General features: G+C 34.3%; 3 protein-coding genes across 3 annotated transcripts; 2 read left to right on the top strand and 1 right to left on the bottom strand.

Annotated features, from left to right (window-relative positions):
- The first annotated feature begins 641 nt into the window (after positions 1 to 641).
- Positions 642 to 2,464, top strand: LOC108221035 (peroxidase 45). Its single transcript, XM_017394935.2, has 4 exons — positions 642 to 934; positions 1,024 to 1,221; positions 1,484 to 1,649; positions 1,869 to 2,464. Exons 1-4 carry the CDS (start codon positions 713 to 715, stop codon positions 2,261 to 2,263), a joined length of 981 nt encoding a protein of 326 aa, XP_017250424.1. The 5' UTR covers positions 642 to 712; the 3' UTR covers positions 2,264 to 2,464.
- Positions 2,465 to 4,418: 1,954 nt separating this feature from the next.
- On the top strand, positions 4,419 to 7,196 carry LOC108220443 (nifU-like protein 3, chloroplastic). The gene is made up of 4 exons (XM_017394215.2): positions 4,419 to 4,692; positions 4,788 to 4,914; positions 6,389 to 6,687; positions 6,881 to 7,196. Exons 1-4 carry the CDS (start codon positions 4,624 to 4,626, stop codon positions 7,070 to 7,072), a joined length of 687 nt encoding a protein of 228 aa, XP_017249704.1. The 5' UTR covers positions 4,419 to 4,623; the 3' UTR covers positions 7,073 to 7,196.
- A 2,085-nt stretch (positions 7,197 to 9,281) lies between these two features.
- Positions 9,282 to 15,510, bottom strand: LOC108219913 (plasma membrane ATPase 4). Its single transcript, XM_017393509.2, has 16 exons — positions 15,325 to 15,510; positions 13,582 to 13,701; positions 13,261 to 13,497; positions 12,352 to 13,113; positions 12,124 to 12,246; positions 11,919 to 12,023; positions 11,673 to 11,817; positions 11,425 to 11,589; positions 11,081 to 11,319; positions 10,970 to 11,002; positions 10,796 to 10,877; positions 10,554 to 10,714; positions 10,275 to 10,448; positions 10,010 to 10,192; positions 9,735 to 9,916; positions 9,282 to 9,635 (listed from the first exon to the last, which is right to left on the bottom strand). Exons 1-16 carry the CDS (start codon positions 15,364 to 15,366, stop codon positions 9,539 to 9,541), a joined length of 2,850 nt encoding a protein of 949 aa, XP_017248998.1. The 5' UTR covers positions 15,367 to 15,510; the 3' UTR covers positions 9,282 to 9,538.
- Between the last annotated feature and the right edge of the window lie 4,463 nt (positions 15,511 to 19,973).

Below are 19,973 nucleotides of genomic sequence, written 5' to 3'. Positions count from 1 at the left end.
AGATTAGGCTAATAAGTAATAACCCATGTGACTCTAGTCACTTTTCCTGGTGTCCGTGACTTTTCAACTATAATTCCTAGTGTCTGTCCGGTTCTCTCGCCAAATAAAAGAAATAGACCCTTTTTACAAGATCTTTTATTCGTTATTCGAACTCTCGACCTCTGTTATTATTTACCCGAAAATAGAGGTATTTGTTCGGCTTAAATCCTTAACGATTCTAATAATATTTTTTCAAATAGCTATTTATGAGGAGAGGTGAAGAAAAAACGTAGACACGGACCGCTCGTAACTTAATCATTCAGTAACAGTCTGTCCATCCTCTGGTTTATTCTTATGGCTCAACAACTCTATCATTCACTCACCACTTTTTCTTCTTTCTTTATACTACCATTTAGTCGAATCTATTCAAAGTCAGTAATGTATTGGCGTATTGCTGATTCATACATAACTAGCATTCCGTTCCGTTAAAGACAATTATTTGTCACAATGATCCACTGTATATGATAAAGAAGATTGTCTTTAATAATTAATCATTAACTAATTAAGTATTTTATCAATTTACTTTGATTTTTAAAACAAACAAACAGGCCCTGACGGCCTGACTTGCAGTCTGCAGATGCACTATATATAGATTTCTAACTGCAGCTAACATGCAGCATGTGAAATAAACATCACAATACAACTCAAAAAATAGAGAGATCAATTTAAAAATATGCAGAATCAGAGAATGAAATTTGTGTTTGTTCTGCTCTTCATCTTCCCCTTGCTCCTCCTCGTAACTCATTCAAAGGCTCAGCTGAGCACGAATTTTTACCAAAACTCGTGCCCGAATGTGGAATCAATTGTCCAGGCTGCTGTCAGGGCCAAGTTTCAGCAGACCTTTGTCACTGCTCCAGCAACCCTGAGACTCTATTTTCACGATTGCTTTGTCAGGGTAAAATATCATTCATAAATCTTTACGCGCGCGCACAGGTATCATGTATTGGACAGCTTGTGATTGATATGAAAATTGTTTGTGTTCAGGGGTGTGATGCGTCAGTGATGCTAGCTTCGCCAAATGGTAACGCGGAGAAAGATCATCCAGATGATATTTCACTAGCCGGAGATGGATTCGACACTGTCATCAAAGCCAAGGCGGCTGTTGATAGTAATTTCAACTGCCGGAACAAAGTCTCTTGTGCTGATATCTTAGCTCTGGCTACCCGAGAAGTTGTGTCCTTGGTATGTACTCCCTCTATCTCATTCAATTTTATACATTTTTTTTCACTGTTCGACACACACTTTAATGCTCTTATAAGGTATAGTAGTGTAACTTATTATTTAAATTTTTATTCAGAAAAAAATCATTTTAAATGAGAATGGAGGGAGTACTATATTTATGCCATAGGAAGATATTTAGTGAAATGCATTATGTACTTGTGTTTTTATGAACTTGCTGTGGATACAATTTCCGTGATTTTTGACATTACTGTGATATATGTAGACAGGAGGACCACGATATACTGTTGAACTGGGACGAAGAGATGGGAGAATATCTACCAAGGCCAGTGTTCAACGAAAACTTCCACATGCTAATTTCAACTTAGATCAGCTTAATTCCATGTTTGCATCCCATGGTCTGAGCCAAACAGATATGATTGCCCTTTCAGGTACGCTTGTTAAGTCATCAGCTCTCCCAACAATCAACCTTAGCGTCTTTATCAAAATTTGAAAATACTGGAGTTCTCTGAGTACTTTATTATTTTTCTATCATATTAAAGTGTTACTAACACGCGTGTGTCAGTAGGTCGAGGTAATTTATGTGCCTACTCATTATTCTCGTGTTCGCTATTTTTTCAAGAAAATGACAGGCAAGTTTATATGTGCAGGTGCACATACGCTTGGTTTCTCTCATTGTGACCAATTCTCCAAGCGAATTTACGGAAAACAGATCGATCCGACTCTGAACAGAGCATACGCCCTGCAGCTCAGACAGATGTGCCCGCTAAAAGTTGATCCGAGGATCGCCATCAACATGGATCCCACGACGCCACAGACATTCGACAATGCCTATTACCAGAACCTCGTACAAGGAAAAGGCTTGTTCAGTTCTGATCAGATATTATTTACTGATACAAGATCAAGAAGCACGGTTCAACAGTTTGCATCGAGCAATGCTGCTTTCAATAATGCCTTTGTGTCGGCTATTACCAAGCTTGGCAGAATCGGAGTTCTTACCGGAAATAAAGGAGAGATTCGTCGCGATTGCACAGCAATTAACTAGGCCTTTGTAAACACACACATCCGTCTGTATATAGACCATGTTATTCATTGAAAGATGTATAGAGTTTGTGTTACTAATAAGTAATAACTGGAGCAACAATGGCCTGGTTCATTTTTCTTTCTTTTAATTTCCTGGTAAAGATATATCAAGGCATTCATGTTTGCTGAATAAATATAATATATATGAGCCGTTTCATCATAATCTTCAAGGATTTAATATTTCTAATGTTTGGGGTCCTCGTCCAGACATGTATATGGAATATACCAATGAACGCCTGGCATTTTGCAGTTATCCAGTGCGGGATGTTTTATTGTTTTTAACATATTTAGCGATTAAAAAACATTGGACATCCAATTTTCGGAGTTATATATTTTTTTTATATCAAATTTTGGACCTTCAATTTCTTTTTTTTTTTTGCATTGAACATACTAATGACAGTTTCATAATATTTTCCAGGAAATTGTCTAGTTCAGTGAGAAAAACAGCTGAATGCATGTTTCTAGCATTGAAAAACACAAGATGAGATGAAAGTTTATTATAATCCTGAACGTCTAAAATGGGTATGACAGATAAGATCTTCCTGGTCCCGTTACCATGTTGTTTGATGGTTGTTTTGAGAAGTGGCCAAATTCATCACGTTGAGTTTCTCTTTACCTAACAAAGCAGAAGCAGCCACAAGAGACCCAGAATATTAAAGCTCGTGGGGGCATATAATAGTTTAGAACCTGGTGTAATTATGTAAGACTTTTCTTTTATAAAAACCTGGTGCTGGGGATGAACATGAAGAATGTGTTGTGCTCAATCATCAAGATATAAAGCTTTTATGTTAACATACATTAATCAGTGTTACAGAAATCGGGAATCGGACCTAATCGGATGAGCTACCGATTCAAGGATTAATTGGAAATCGGGGATTAATCGGGAGGATTAATCGGAGTTAAAATCGGGTTTATTTTAATATTAAAATATTATTTAATATTTAGTTATTATTATATTAGATATTTAGTAACTAATATATTTATTATATTCATAAACTCTATAATTATTCATATTTAAAGTAATATAGTATTTTAGTTTTAATAATTTATCATATATATTTCGATTAAGAAATATATATATAAGGATTAATCGGATTTCAAAAATCGGATCGGTGGCCGACCTTGCAGGGGATTAATCGGGGATTTATCGGTTAAATCGGGGATTTTTAGAACACTGACATTAATATTTAATACAGACACATAGGGTGGGCACCAGCAGTCCAGCACTTAGATATCTCCAATCATATCTTCAAAAACCCCTTTACTTCATTTCATATTTTACTTCAAAATTAGGTATTTTTTTCTAGCAAATCCAATACTCTATCTTCACACATTAAAGAGTATATTTCTTATTGGATTCCAAATTTGAAGTTACATTCTTCATTTCGAGATATTTTTTTTAAAATAACTCTCTCACTATCCATTTTAATTATTTCACAAGTACTGTACTAAATTTGAAATTTGATCGCTTTCTATCCTGAAAACCGTTCACAACAATTCTATTTCTTTCAAGTGAGTCGGTCCCTATAAAATATATTAATGATTAATAGGAAAAAATAATGGGCAAATGTATTAGAGAACTCCTTTCAAATATAAAAATATATATCATAAATAAACTCAATGGGAAATAATAGAAAATGACATTGAAGAACTATTAAAAACAATCACGTGAACACATAAAAATAAAGATAAAAGACCGAATCACATGAAACAAAGCAACAAACTACAATTTCTGTGAATTACACCAAATACACCTTCATCCAGTGTTGGGGAAATAGGCGGTTCAAGTCGTGATGTGTTGATTCAACGGCTGGTCGTGTTCAGGGCACAAAATCTGTGCCCTGCTAAAAGGTGAGCGTGCCTTGCGAGACTCATGTCGAGAAACGGCAATTCATAATTAGCACGTCGACTCGTCAAGCCTGAACGGGTTTGAAATTTATTTATTTATTATTCAATTTTTATACATTATTAAACCAAGTATCAAGATCCACCATCTTTACAACCCAAAAAGGAGTTCAAAACTTTGATAGGGGTGCAAAAGGTAAGGGAATGTAAAATCAAGGTGTGCAAAGTATCATGAAATAACTATAAAGATATACATCGACAAAATACCAAACAATGAGGGATGTAAAGTGCAATTTAATTCAAACAGTATAGTGAAGCAGAAATGCGTGTCCTGCTTTCCCTCCGCACAAACTCGAACATAAAAAACTAGACTTATCATCAACCAATCAAAACTCATGTTCTATCCCAACCATGATCAAACTGCGTGTTGCTGCTGCTCATATCTCACACTCTCATGGGTATTAACTACTTCAAAACATGATTCAACTCTCAAACCAAGCTCAGCAACATATCCACTCTTCATCTTCATATATATCTCTTCACAAGGTTACTCTGTGTGTTTGTAAAATATTGTGATTTTACAGTACTATATCTTCTTTTTATATATATCCCAATAATTATTTATGACTTGTTTGTTACAGAATCCCATTGTGAAATGTGCTGCTGGCTCTTTTTTGTCGAAACACAAGTCGTTTCTTGGAGGTCAGTTCCACAGTAGTCAGTTGTTAAGTTTTCGACTCATCCGTCCAAGAAGACAACATACAGCAGGTATTGTGGTATACTTCGGTGACGTATTTTAGGTTCACGCTATATGGAGAACAGATTTTAACGTGAAAAGATTTGTTCTCGGTATAGTAAGTGTTTGTAAATATGCTGAAATTAAAATCTGAATGGGAGAAATATAGATGCTTGTTGCATTTCTGTTCAAATGCTAATCTTAGAGTCCCAGTTCTTTATCTTGTCGAGACTTGAGAATGATAAAGATAAAGCTTTTATGTGGTTCGTAATAAAATGCCCATCTGGTTGGACAATGTATGTACCTGCTCTATTTTGTTTCCTATGGCGAAATTTAATTCAAGAAATACGAGTAATATTCAAAAGATGCCTAAGAGGGGTCTGATTCCCAACCATAAACCAAGGACATGATCATTGACAAGGCTATTAAACAATGTATTGAAGGAAGCCTGATCTCCCCATTCACATAGACAAAACTCAAAAGAGGTCATCTTGCAGCTTGGTTATTGGGGATATCCTCAAGTGATCACGATAACTATAATATGTATTGAAAACAAAAATAGTGGATGTTCCTTTAGCCTTTAGGTCCCTACTTTGCACCATATTTGTAAGGCGATTCCTATTGCTTTAAGTTTGTACATTATGTTACCCTCGACCCCAAACATTATGGATCACCAAAATAAAACTAAGGGGCTGTCTGCTCAAGCCTCAAGGAGTCAAGGTTTATTAACTTAATTGATGAAATTCGGAATGTTATTCCCATCATCCCATGTGTTGTGCTGGTTGAGAGGTTTTCTTGGTTAAAATGGAAAACTCGTACCCATTTAAATGGATTACTTAGTCCCTACTTACCCCATGAAATTCTAAATCAACAATCTACCCTCTTAGAGCATCTCCAATGGGAAGTGCCAACCAAAATTGCTAATATTGCCAAATAATCAGTACTAATATTTTATTTTCTCTATCTTTAAGAGTACTTTAGCACTTTCTTTACCAAAATTTGCTTCATTGATTGACATTCAAAGTTTGCAATATGTTCAGATAAGTATAAATATAAATCGATACGAGAATACATGTCTTTAATGTGAATGTCTTTTTTCCTTTTTTAGGAGGGGTCAAAAGTTGTCAATTTTGGTTGGCACTCTTCCCACTCCAATGGAGAGGCAACAAGAGTGTCATGCCACAACATGACACTTTGACACTCTTTTTGACACCCCCATTGGAGTTGCTTTTAAAGAACACTTAGAAGTAAACTTAAAGTCTAGGTCTACCCTCTAATATTGTTTGAGGAGTATGTTCTGGTTCAAGCTCTGGGAGTTGCTCACTGAATGACAAACCAGCTGAATTTTAGCACAGTATATGTAATCACGTTGAAATATCCGTCTCTTTTAATTAATTATTCAAGACCTCGTTTTGAAGATATGAATTGTGTAGCAGCTAAAGTGAGTTCAAAAGGTTTCTTTTCTACTGAAAAATCTGAACTTGATAACAATATATCCATGTAAAGGAAATGTACTTTCGCCAAGCTGTGTTCTACCTTTGACTGAGGAAAATGTTGAGAAGGTGTTAGATGAAGTCCGTCCTGGCTTAATGGCTGATGGAGGAAATGTTGCTCTTCACGAGATTGATGGCCTCGTTGTGGTACTAAAGCTACAAGGTGCCTGTGGGTCTTGTCCAAGTTCAACTATGACACTAAAGATGGGAATTGAAACTCGTCTCCGAGACAAGATTCCAGAGATAATGGATGTGGAACAAATCCTCGACACTGAGACTGGCCTTGAGTTGAATGAAGAGAATGTTGAAAAGGTAAAAAATCAATAAAATTGCATTTTTGTTCACAAGTTTAAATGTTTCTAAAACTCTATATTGAATCGCAACATGTTCTTCGTATTGCAAAGTGTTAAGTTACCGATTCTCCAAAAATCTCAAGGTGTCAGGCAAAAGACGATCCTACGAAAAGCTTTTCCCTATTCATGATACTAAACATGTTTTTTAACAGATTCTTGGTGAAATCAGACCATACCTGACTGGCACAGGCGGAGGAGTTCTGGAATTTGTGCAGATCGATGACTTTGTTGTCATAGTGCGGCTCAGTGGCCCTGCAGCTGGAGTGATGACAGTTCGGGTGGCTCTTACACAGAAGTTGAGAGAAAAAATACCATCCATTGCAGCTGTGCAGTTGATAGAGTAAATAAACAGAGTCTAGAGAACAACATATAGTAACTGTAAATTTTCAGGTATTAACAAAGAACTCACTTAATCTCATTTATATCTGAGGTAGAGTTTTTTGTATCGAAGTTCCTCAGAGATTTAAATCCTTCGATATTGTATATCTTCTTCAATTACAATATTTTTTTTATTAAAAATCATAAAAGTGCATAGTTCATTTCCTATGTGAAATTATCCGAGTCTATGTGAAATTATCCGAGTCTAAAAATCAGCGTTGCTGACAAAGAAATGTTTGCACCAGAAGCGGTTGCCGAATTGGTGAAGCAATCTGGTAAAATTGCCCGCTTAGGTCTCCTGGAATTAAGGAAATATATCAACTACATCCTTAATTCCTTACTTTTCAGTTTTCAATTTGACTGAGTTAATAATATTTTTTTTTAGATTATTTTGTACATGTTGTTCATATTTTTTTTACATTTTGTACATGGTGAAAACGAGTCGAATAGATACGAACAACAGTACGATCGGATTCGGCTCGAATTTATAATTACTCGTTCGAATTCGGTTCGGATTCGAACTAAAATCATATACATTTGTTCATATTCGATTCGAGTTCGAATATCAATATTCGTATATGATCTGGCTCCGCTCGAACGGATACCAAATTTCTCATTTTTATATATTCGTATTCGAATTCGTAGAAGATAATTTTAAAAATTATGAATACTCAAATAATTAATTACTATAACTAAATTGAAATCATTTGTAGAGTATTGTATTAATATAAATATTATTTATATGATGTATATTATACATAATAATATACATGATTTACGAATTCGATTCGAGTATCTTTATTGAATATGTATATTCGAGTACTCTTAATTTAATCGAACTACTCTAAATAAATAATATGTCCGAGTGCCAGAATGGTAGGATCCGACTCGACATTCGTTCGAAATATAAAACCGATTCGAATTCCCTCATTTTTAGCCGAATACGAAATATATTCGTTTTTAACGAGTCGAATCCAAGTTCGAACCCGAATTACTCAGAATAAGATAGTGTGTTATGTAAATAAAAACTTTAAAAATTAATATGTTTCCCTAATCAGGTTTCAATTTTCCAGAGACCAGCGCGGTTTGAAGAAGTCCTCGTATCTCTCACTCTATCATACGATTCAGAATTTATATATAGGTAGTCTGCAGTGGCGGAACCAGGACTGAGAGTTAGGAGGCTGAAAAGCCCGCAATATTTCGTCATCCATACTTGCATAAATAGCTTTCTCAATATATATCATCATACTATCACTCAGTCATGCATCTCCCATTCTATTACGTTGATAAGTCTTGATTGTTTTCATAGTAGGAAAAACTCTCTCAACAGTAGTAATGACAAGAGGTTAACTCAACCATAATATAAACTAAGGGATATGCAGTGTGTTTTAACCATTATGACAGAAAGATTTCCTATATTTTGAAATCCGGATTAATTATTTGGATAAAATTGTGCAAGGTAGACCAGTTTTGAGTCAATACAAAATAGTAGCTCTATGTGTTTTTTTGTACAAAAATTATCCATCTCTTGGGTAATAAGATCAATAATCTGTTAATAAAAAGGTCGGTAAACAAGTTTTATAGCAGTGAACATCTTCTAAAAATGTCTCCCATTATTCCTCTCTTAATAGATGCAATTTAATTTTCATACTTCGAATCATTGTCACAGTATTTATAATATTCTGAGTTCTTTGTTATAAAACTTATGACACATCATTAGTAATTGTCGAGATAACTTTCATCAAAAGAACTCCACTGAGTAAGGGTAGTGTTAACGTGTGCGTATGACTTATGAGAGTATGTCCAAAAACTTCTTCATATGGGCTCTTTAGCCAAAATTTGAAGAATATGGAGATGAAATGAACTCCAAAAAACTCCTAGCAACTCTTCAAAAACTTAGGACCTTTTAACTGTATTTGAATATATTTGTTAATTAGACTCTCTTAAGACTAAGTGTCTTCTTTTTTTACAATCCCTCTCTATGACATTTATAATTCAGGAGCTAAAAAAAAATTATATCGACATCACTAATTCAGCGAGGGCTGAAAAAAAAATATGCACTGTTTTTTTGAGATTAAAAGGGGCTCTAGCATCCCCTAGCCCCTCTCTGGTTCCGCCACTGGTAGTCTGAGGGAATAAACTAAGCATTCAGCCGAAGTAAAATTGCAGAAAGCATGCAATAACCATGCAGAATATCAAGGAGGATATCATGCATGTTAAACCACAAGTGCAATCAAATCAAACCTTTTCCAAAGTTTACCTAACATATGTTATATATATGTATCATACATATATATAAGCTTCTATGTCTAAAAACATTTTAATTTTAATGTTTTATAAGTACTAAAAGGTCTCTCTCTTCCAGCTCAATTTATGCATACTTTCTTCGATATGGCTCTTTGCCCTCTTAGGTGTTATGCGTTCAGCTTTTGTTAGACAGTGTAATGCTGCTGAATTGTGTCGATATCCAAGCCTTTGAGCTTCACCACCGACTCGACGTGTCCCTTCAGGGTGTGCAATTCTCGAAGCCTACAGAAAGCACAAAACATCAATCCAGTATACCTCTATAGACAATTTGACTGTACTTCTATGTATCAAGCTAATATTTGTTGACTCTCATTATAGTACCTAGCAACTTCAGCTCGTCTTTTGGCCTGCTCAGCGATTTCAGATAGTTCCCTGTAACTGTTCTTATCATCAAATATGTTAGAATCTGCTGGTGGTTGAAGTCCATGTAAAGTTCGCTGAGCATGAGCCCACTGAGCTTCTCTCTCCTCTTTTCCATAATCTTTCTTGGTGGTGAAGGCGGTCTGACAAAAGAAAAATGGTTACATATATGTATAAATATTCTGAAATGAAAATAAACAAAACAAGGAGTAAAAAGATAAGAGTTTTAAGAGTACCTTGTTCTCTAGCAGGTTCAGCCATGCTTTTCCACTTAATGCATAACGAGTGCCAAACTTCAAAATGTCAAGAGGAATATAGAAAACGATACTATAAATCCAAATGACACCAGCCCATCCCCATCCACAACCGTGTATTCTTGCAAAATCCCAGTTTGCATACACAGCTACGAAAGTTGCAATCTGAAACCAGCATTCATTTTAATTATTTAAGATCATCAACTGAAGCCAAATATAAATTGGTTTATATGGGGAAAAGGCATACCAGTTGTGCCACTAGAAAAGCGGCGACTAACAATAAACCAGGACGTTCCATAAAGGACCAGCTGCGAGATCTAGTGACAAAGATGAGTGCCTGGCTCACAATACTAACTTGCAGATAAAGAACGGCCATCATTTCATCAGGTTTATTTCTTATAGGCCTTACTCCAAATTTCTCCTGTACCATAAAGGAAAAAAAGTAAATATATCTTTTCCAGATTTATTACCAATAATATAGTTAAACATGATTATTCATCTATGTAGAAACATTCAATTCTCCTACCGGGAAAAAATCTGTATCCTTTATTAACCAAAAGAATATCACAGTCAACAATGCCAAATAACCTCCAAGCACGATGCCTGTAGCAAATATCTCCTTCAGCTTCCAACTATCAGGCATCGGAGAGGGCTTTACTCTATCCTTGGAGATTGTCATAATAGTGCCTTACATAGTAAAACATGTGCAGGTAATGTTAGCAGAAATCAAATGGTATTAGTCATATAATTTCCAAGAAGTTCTCTCACCATCATTTAGGATAGCAATGATCAGAACCATGAAGGGAGAGAAGTCAAATTTCCATATCAAAGCAATAAACATGAACCCAAACTACAAAAAAATAAGTTAACATAGTTAAATTATCCCATAGCCACATCTATAATACTTGTGCTACGGTGTTCAAACTTCTATCAAGAACTTACCACGATACGAATTGTGATGGACACTGCGTATATCTGTCAAATAAAGCAGAGAAAAATCAGTTCAATCTAAAAAGCTGTCACTTTGAAAAGAGAAAGAGGAGAAAAACTAACTGTGTAATTCTTCATCCTCTGGAAAATTGCTCTACTGGTTAAAACTGCACTTATAATGACACTGAGTCCAGGTTCAGTCAGCACAATGTCAGAAGCACCTCGAGCAGCATCTGTTGCATCAGCAACTGCTATTCCTATATCTGCCTTTTTCAGAGCAGGGGCATCATTCACACCATCCCCAGTCATACCACAAATGTGCTTTTTCTCCTGTAACCTTTTTACTATTTCATATTTGTGCTCTGAAAAGTGAAGAAAATAATTTTAGAACACTTTCAAATAATCCCAAAGAACACCCAAAACAAGCAAATGATGTATGCATCAGGAACCAATCTGAAAAAACATACCAGGAAACACCCCCGCAAACCCATCTGCCTTCTCAATTAACTCGTCTACAGGAAGTGAAGCAATTGAAGCGTCCTTGTTTTGACCCAGTAAAGCAGCAGAAGGATACATATTTGTCCCCATCCCAAGCCTTCGGCCGGTCTCCTTTGCAATGGCAAGTTGATCACCTAGTCATTAAGAAACAACTATAAGAAAGAAGTGAAAGGATGTAGATTTTTTTGTTAAGATTAAACATGAATAACTACATTACCAGTAATCATCTTGACATTTACACCAAGATTGAGAGCCCTGCGTATAGTCTCTGAACTGTCATGCCTGGGAGGATCAAACAGAGACAACAATCCAACAAACTGCCATGGTCCACCTTCACTATCTTTCGATTTCTGAGGCACTTCCTATACAGGTCCCAAAGCAGCATCAACAAGTACAGTATCAACTAGATGAATAAGAGAATATTTATAAATGAGGTGTACTGCAAGGTAGTGGCACTACAAACCTGTCTTGCAACAGCCAAAGACCTTAATCCACGTTCTGCGAATTTATCAATAATTGCATGGACCTTCTTTTTTTGATCTTCCTTGCAATTGCACAGGGTCAAGATCTGAAATTACATATGAAAAAAGTAAGCAATAATAAAAATCATTTTTTTGAAGAAACATGAGACAAATTTGTTAAAAATAATATTATATAAGTTGAGGAACCTGTTCAGGGGCACCCTTACTAGCTCTATGCCAGTTGCCTTCAGAGTCGATGAAAGTCAAGGCAGTCCTCTTGTCCACAGGATTAAACGGAAAGAAATGCACCTCCCTTATGCCAGCTCGAGCCTAAAAGATAGCAAGTGTACAATGAATCGTTACTTCTCTTCTTTATTTTCTGTCTCCAGATGGCCTAATTACATAAAAAAAATTGGAAGGAAATTAATCACAAACCTCTTTCGGATCAGCTAGAGTTCCAACAATTGCTGCATCAATAGCATCCTGGTTTTCTGTCCTAGAAGCCCTGGCAGCACAAAGTAGCACATATTCCTTATCTACTCCCTTCGCAAAAACCTCGATTAAATTTTTATCAACAGTCAGCTTGTTAAGGGTCAGTGTTCCTGTCTTGTCACTGCAAAGAACATCCATCCCTGCCATCTCTTCTATGGCAGTCATTCTCTTTGTAATGGCGCCCTGCTCTGACAGTCTGTGTGATCCAATAGCCATTGTAACAGAAAGGACTGTGGGCATAGCAATAGGAATGCCTCCAATCAACAGAACAAGGAGATTGTCAATTCCATCCCTATACTTCCTGTGTTGAATTGGGTACATAACTATTATCTCTACTACCATTCCGACAGCTATAGAACAGATGCAAAAGTTCCCAATTGCAGTGAGCACCGTCTGAAAGTGCCCAACCTGGTTGGTGCTGTCAACAAGATGTGCAGCCTTCCCAAAGAAAGTATGAACTCCGGTAGCAATGACAACAGCTTCAAGTTCACCTTGTTTGCAAGTAGATCCAGAGAAAACTTCATCATGAGGATTCCTTGTCACTGGTAGAGATTCTCCAGTCAGGGCAGATTGATCAATCTTTAAAGGATCACCCTCAAGAAGGCGTGCATCAGCAGGAACAATATCCCCTAGTTTGATACTAATTATGTCTCCAGGAACCAAAATGGCAGCGTCCTGCTCACTCCACCGACCATCTCTAAGAACCTGCGCACAGGAGCCACCATGATAAGATCAAAGTGCAATGTACATTTTTCCCAATAGCAAATAATAGTCCACCAAGCAATCCAAATTCTTCATTTACGTGCTCATTTCCATGTTAAATAAATTAAGTAGATGCGTCAGTATATATACCTTGGTTTTGGGGGCCAGGCCAGCCATAAGTGCGGCAGCAGCATTTCCAGCATTATTTTCTTCCCAGAAACTAATGGTAGAGTTTATAAGAAGCAAGCATATGATACCAACAAAATCTTGCCAATCTGGAGGCTTTCCATCACCATTAGCCAGCACAATCGCCATTATAGCTGCAGCTTCCATGACCCAGGAGAGTGGATTCCACATAAACCCAAGAAATTTCAGTAGTTTACTCTCCTAAAATTGATTATTAATTTAATTGTTAGAAGCTTAACAGATAGTGCTGAACAAATTTATACAGTTATTTACAAATGAAAATACTTTTTTCTCTTCTAGTTTGTTGGGTCCAAAGATTTGAAGCCTGTTGGCTCCTTCATCTCCTGATAATCCTTCCCGGGTACATTTTAGCTGCTCAAATACTTCTTCGATAGGAATCTTTTCCTGTAATTTGAAAGCAGTAGGTTAAGTACAACATCTCTAGCTATTATATCGTTGTAAACAGAAGAAATCAAATTTAAGCCAGACAAAAATTAATTACACTTTATTAGGTTGACTGTTTTGTTTGATCTACCAAATCGATATTATTTTATTATAGATATTGACCTATGACCAAAATTCATAATAACATATCATTGGCCCATACAGTTTTTCTTCAATAATTATTCAGGAAAACCATCCCAGCAAGGAAATAAATCTGTAAAATAACTGCCATGAAGTTATGACTGATAGCAGTAGCCTCACCGGCTTGAAATGAAAGATTTGCAATGTGCTTTGCCCTAAAAAAAAGTCCAGCATAGGGGTAACATTGGAAATATAGGACACTCCAAGGGTATAATAGACAAAAAAATATCCACGTCAAGATTATATATAAAAGTCGTATCCTCAGTAGAGCGAGGGTACCACGGAAAAGTACCTTGTGATGTCCATAAAAGGACAAATTAGCGAATATTTTAGGAACTTATTAACAATATCATATAATTACAACTGTTGATATCATGCAAATTATACTACTCGCGGAACCAATCATGCTAATTCTTACCTTGATATAACATAACATTCATTAATATATAAGCACTAATTAAAGCGGGATCACAAAAATTCATACAAGGATATATGTATATATACATACACATATATATATGTGCGTGTGTGTGTGTGTGTGTGTGTATATATATCATGTGCTTACTCTATACACAATCATAAGATTCACAATACCAAGGAAATCTGTATTTTATTTATACAAACAAAGCATTATTCAAATAATAGATGAATTTTATTAGAAATGACAAAGGAATAAGTAGATTCACACGATGATATACAGCAAGCAAAATTATGGCTCGTAAAGAAAAGGAACCTCTGATTCGAATCATTTTGTCTTTTACGATATGATATCATTAGGTAACATATCATCCGTAAAAGGATTGACAATAAATACTCAACAATAACGGACCAATTAGTACAAAAACTTTCTTACAGATGACAGAAGGATATATAAGTGTTTGCTATACAAAAATATGAAGCTTGTTAAATTATAGCCTGTAAAAAAGGAACCTCATGATCCGAATCGTTTATTTTGTCTTTTACGAAATCAGACCAGTACGTAAAATCTCATCGAATGCATAATAACAACAGATATTCAACAATACAAAGTCTATTTCGCTAAATATATGAAAACAACACATATATATGTCTAGATACACCTGCATCAACGTGTAATTTACAATACTTGATTAACAGCAACAAATCAGAAAGCATAAACATGTGTGCGTGTCCGGGTGTGTGATTTTATAGTCAGATTTGATGTATACACAAAAACAGCCGTGCACACAAATAAGCACACAAAGAGATACATGCATCTACAAAGACGTATAGAGAAAATAATATATGTGTGAGTAGATCTGCAATAATCGATGAACAAAAGTGTAAATATGTGTATAAATACATAAAAATCAAAGAATAGTGAAGCTTAAGAGTATAACGGCGGGAATCAAAGCGACTGCGAGAGAGCATACATAAAATAACATATAAGTGTGCAGAAACTCAATAGAAGGAAGAATGATATACCAGATCGACGGTCTCGTTTTTGATATCCTCTAAATGACTCATTGTATCACTCCAATTCAACACCACCGAACGAACTCAAGGAACCGAGAGAGAGAAGAGAGAGATAAAGAGAGAGAGGGAGAGAGAGAGATATAGAGACGTAGTATAGCAGAAGTAGATGACTAGAGGAGAAGTGTAGTCATCAGCATATTGAAAAGAGGGGTAGGGGTTTTTAAACCCAAAATCACCCTTTCTTTTACCGTGTCATATAAATTTAAGATTTCCGGTTAAAAAAAAAAGGAAAAAAAACACTCTCCCCGCTTCTGACTTTTAACTTTTTTTCCTCGATTTATTTAATTATGTAATATATTAGGATATTATAATTTTTTTAATAATGTGTTAGTCCTTTGGATAAAAATTATATTTATTTTGTAACATAATATAATATAATTCATTATTTTATCATAGTTTTTCACGAATTCATACTAAAATTATAATAAATAAAAATATCGATGAACAACATATCCTTTTTTAGTTAATAAATTTTTAATTGAATTATACACCCGGAACTATTATCATTACAATTTAATATCAAAGTGCCTATCGGTTTCGCCAAAAATCATCAGATAACTACCCGATCTATAAGAAACTCATTTTAGCCATCAAAATCACAATATATATTCTTGTGTTAAATCTTGAAAATTAATTAATAAAAAACTTAATGCAATCATAATCGGCAGATGATGTGTGAACATGGATTGCAAAAAAACAATTATAACAAAAAATTACAAAGATATATAGAAAGATTGTAGTAAACACATCATATGTTTGTTGACTTTTTCATTAATATTTTTTTAAGATTTGACGAAGTGATATATATACTGATTATAGTGGCTTAAACAAGTTCCCGTGGAAATCGGGTAGTCATTTGATAGTTTTTGATGAGAACGGTGGATATTTTCACACTTTCAACTTAGTCAATGACATACAAAAATTGTTTTTACGTGTAAAACATTGCTAATAAATTAAAGTTGATAAATTTGAATGTAAAAATGTAGTGAGATTTTATTAATGATGATGAAAAATAAAAATAAAAATAATTTTAATATGATTTGAAATTCATTTTAAAGTCCTGGTTCAGTTATGAAAATGAACAATAATATTCCATCCGTCCATCATATTCTTCACGTTTAAATGGGACACAGAGTTTAATAAAATTATACAAGCAGTGAAAAATTAGTCAATGTGATAGGATACGTCTATAGTTAATTGAAAATTTATCATAAGTAGAAAATTTTGAAATGTAAAAGATTGCGTTTAAAAGACGAAAGTGTAAAAAAAATACATAAAGTATATATGATTAATTTCAAATTCATTTACCCAACCATACACTTTACAATTATAATTCAAGTATCATGTTTCACACTAATATAATTATATAAAAAGTTACTTTATCATGTATCTGAAAATGATCTTATAGGCCGAACATTTAAATGATTCACACTAAATGCGCACACACAACATTACAACAACAATTTTACAATAGGAGTATGAATGTTTATGTTATATATGTTATTGTTTAAATACTCAAGACACTGTTAATCTCATCAAACATTTGAATAGATGTGTTGAGAGAGATATGAGGGATTTGACAACTTCTTAGAATTTATGATTGTTTTATTTTTACATTTGTAACTTCACAATTTAATCAAGATAAGGATATCGAGAAGTTCTCATGGCTGATATGGCTGGTGGTCCACTGGCTGTTGGGCTGGCTACGGACTTTCTCGCTGAAGCAGGTTTTCAGATGGCTGCGGTTGTTCCCGGTCAGCAGGAGCCGGAAATCCAGGACTTTGTGTTCGAGGATGATCTGGATGTGGAAGATGGTGGAGTGATCATGCAGGCATAGTCTCGTTAGAGCATGTCAAATTTTCCTTGTCGGCGTAGTATTGTAGGTCTTTGTAGTATTGCGTAGTCTTTCTCCAGTTTGTGTTTGTTTAGGTAGTCTTGGTTTTGACATAAGCTGGAGATATGTGTGGTCGTGGGCCGTTGTTTCTTTTGTCTTCCTTAGTCGGAAGAATCTCTTATATCAATGAATATCTTTTGCTTTCCAAAAAAAAAACTATACCCTAGATTTTTGTTGGACTTTAGGGTTTCATAACTACGTCTCATCCCTGGACTTAAGATTTAAAAACAATATTCATATCTCGTGCTTGGTCTTCAAGTATAAAAAATGATTTCTAAATTTTGCAACATTCCTTAAGCCTTTATCTTGTTATTGCTTCGAGATGATTGATGATGGAGAATTGTCTTGGAAAGTCGGTGATTATTCACGCTGGCAAGAAGTTCAGTTAATTTTGAATAATTATATCATGATATTATTTATTTAGTCATTAATGTGATAAGTTGATTGTTGTGGTGAGAATATAGATATATGATAGAACTTATTATATGATTATTTATATCTTTTCTTATATGTGACGTATGGCAGAAATACATAGAACAATCTGAATGAATCATCATGCGATCATGACATGTATATGAATTAGTACAAGGGAAATTGTAGAGGTACCAAATTCAGTATCAAAATGGGTGCAAAATAACATGTGTCATATATTAATTGGTTGTAACTTATATAATATTATGTTTTCTAAAAGTCCGAAAATGTCATGTATGTCTTTTAGAGAAATAATAAAAAAGTTTGAATGAAAGAAATTCTTATTCTGAAATTATATTTTTTTACGAGTATGCACACTCTTAACGAAAAAAAATTCCTTGGCTTAGACTTCATTTAGTGCCTTCTTACTGGTCCCCGATTCATAACCAATTTAAACTATTTCTCTAAATTTAATCAAGTTTTAGTCAGGTTCAACCCCTGATCCCCTATGATACACATCCTAGTCCCTTATCAACTTGTTAAGAGATTATATTATTGATAACAAAATAAACTCTGATTATAAGATATAATAATATATCTTTTAATCATCCGGTTGTTGAAAACTTGTCATTACCTTTTACATGTTATGGTGATTTAAACTAATGTGTTAAAACTCTACAAATAATATTTTTATTGCATGAACTCATATTTCGAGATACTTGTTTGATATTTATGTTGATTTTAGTGACCATATTGATACTGTTTTCAGTTCAGTGACCAACTTGATACATTAAACTCACTTTAGTAACCAACTAAGTAATTAATCCTGTATAAATTTTGATTTTATATAGATAACGGGTGAAAGGGCAATTTAATTATCAATTTGGAACTAAGGGCATAATTATTATGCAAATACAAGTCTCAAGACCTTTATATCTAGCGATTATGATTAAACTACAAATTTATTAACCGGTTAATGTTGTAAACTTTTTTCCTTCCACGAAATATTCAGGTAAATTTAGAGGGGTGTATTGGATTGAGATTTTAAAGCATTTTTTTGCATTCATGAAATCCAAGGGTATTCGATTGTGATTGTTTGAAATCCATTAAAATCTTGAGGTATTCAATTGAGATTTTAAACTATGCTACAAAATCTAGTGGTATTCAATTGAGATTTTAAATTATGCTTTAAAATCTGATGGTATTCAATTGACGGGGGTGTATTCGATTGGGATTTTAATGAATTGTTTTTACTCTATGGATTTTAATGGATTGTATGAGATTTTGATTTTTTGCGGATTCTTGATAAAATGTCGCAGAGTTGATAGGATAAGTATAATCCTTCAAAATCTCATTGATTTTGATGGGATTTCAAAAAACTTAAAATACACAGAAGAATGCCACAAAATCCATCATTTTATGAAATGAAAAAAAAATCCATCAGCATTTGAATACCATTTGATTTTAATGGATTTTAAACAATCCCAATTGAATACCATCGGATTTTAAAGCATAATTTAAAATCCCAATTGAATACCACCAGATTTTGTAGCATAATTTGAAATCCCAATCAAATAACTCAAGATTTTAATGGATTTCAAACAATCCCAATCGAATACCCTCGGATTTCATGAATGCAAAAAAATGCTTTAAAATCCTAATCTAATACACCCCTCTGAGATTGTTTAAATCCATTAAAATCTGATGGTATTCAAATGCTGATGGATTTTTTTTCATTTCATAAAATGATGGATTTTGTGGCATTCTTCAGTGTATTTTAAGTTTTTTGAAATTCCACCAAATTCAATGGGATTTTGAAGCATTGTACCTAAATCCTATCAACTCTACGACATTTCATTAAGAATCCGCAAAAAATCAAAATCCCATACAATTTATTAAAATCCATAAATTTAAAATAATGAATTAAAATCTCAATCGAATACACCCCGTTAATGTTGTAAATTTTCATTCTGATTTTATAGATTAGAATGAGCAAGATTGTGGGGTCTATAAATGGATCCTCATATGTGATTATGATGGCGTTCAATGGAATCAGAGGAGATCTATGGAAACTGAGATTGTGACCGAGCGAGCGAGCTTTGATACATGTCTGAGGTTTAACGAGGTTCTAATAAGTCATGCATGAGAAGAATGGACCACGATGACATTTTAAAATTTCATAAAAATTTTATTGAAATGTATTCGATTAGAATATTAGAGGATTTAATGTAGGGATATTCGATTGAGATGGTTTAAAATCTATTAAAATTTTGAGATATTTAATTAGTATTTC

Source organism: Daucus carota, chromosome 5 (genome assembly GCF_001625215.2).
Source record: "Daucus carota subsp. sativus chromosome 5, DH1 v3.0, whole genome shotgun sequence".
Lineage (NCBI taxonomy): Eukaryota > Viridiplantae > Streptophyta > Magnoliopsida > Apiales > Apiaceae > Daucus > Daucus carota.
Note: the sequence above shows the minus strand (reverse complement) of the source record. Positions and strands in the feature narration are given on the sequence as shown.

What these genes read in the sequence shown, in the direction of transcription:
- LOC108221035 (XM_017394935.2), top strand. Translation starts at nt 713, where the DNA reads ATGCAGAATCAGAGAATGAAATTTGTGTTTGTTCTGCTCTTCATCTTC. An exon ending in CCCGAGAAGTTGTGTCCTTG is followed by an intron (nt 1,222 to 1,483) that starts GTATGTACTCCC and finishes TGATATATGTAG; the next exon opens with ACAGGAGGACCACGATATAC. An exon ending in AGATATGATTGCCCTTTCAG is followed by an intron (nt 1,650 to 1,868) that starts GTACGCTTGTTA and finishes TTATATGTGCAG; the next exon opens with GTGCACATACGCTTGGTTTC.
- LOC108220443 (XM_017394215.2), top strand. Translation starts at nt 4,624, where the DNA reads ATGATTCAACTCTCAAACCAAGCTCAGCAACATATCCACTCTTCATCT. An exon ending in CATATATATCTCTTCACAAG is followed by an intron (nt 4,693 to 4,787) that starts GTTACTCTGTGT and finishes TGTTTGTTACAG; the next exon opens with AATCCCATTGTGAAATGTGC. An exon ending in AAGAAGACAACATACAGCAG is followed by an intron (nt 4,915 to 6,388) that starts GTATTGTGGTAT and finishes ATCCATGTAAAG; the next exon opens with GAAATGTACTTTCGCCAAGC.
- LOC108219913 (XM_017393509.2), bottom strand. Translation starts at nt 15,366, where the DNA reads ATGAGTCATTTAGAGGATATCAAAAACGAGACCGTCGATCTG. An exon ending in CTCTAGCTGATCCGAAAGAG is followed by an intron (nt 12,247 to 12,351) that starts GTTTGTGATTAA and finishes GCTATCTTTTAG; the next exon opens with GCTCGAGCTGGCATAAGGGA. An exon ending in CCATCACAATTCGTATCGTG is followed by an intron (nt 10,878 to 10,969) that starts GTAAGTTCTTGA and finishes ATTTTTTTGTAG; the next exon opens with TTTGGGTTCATGTTTATTGC.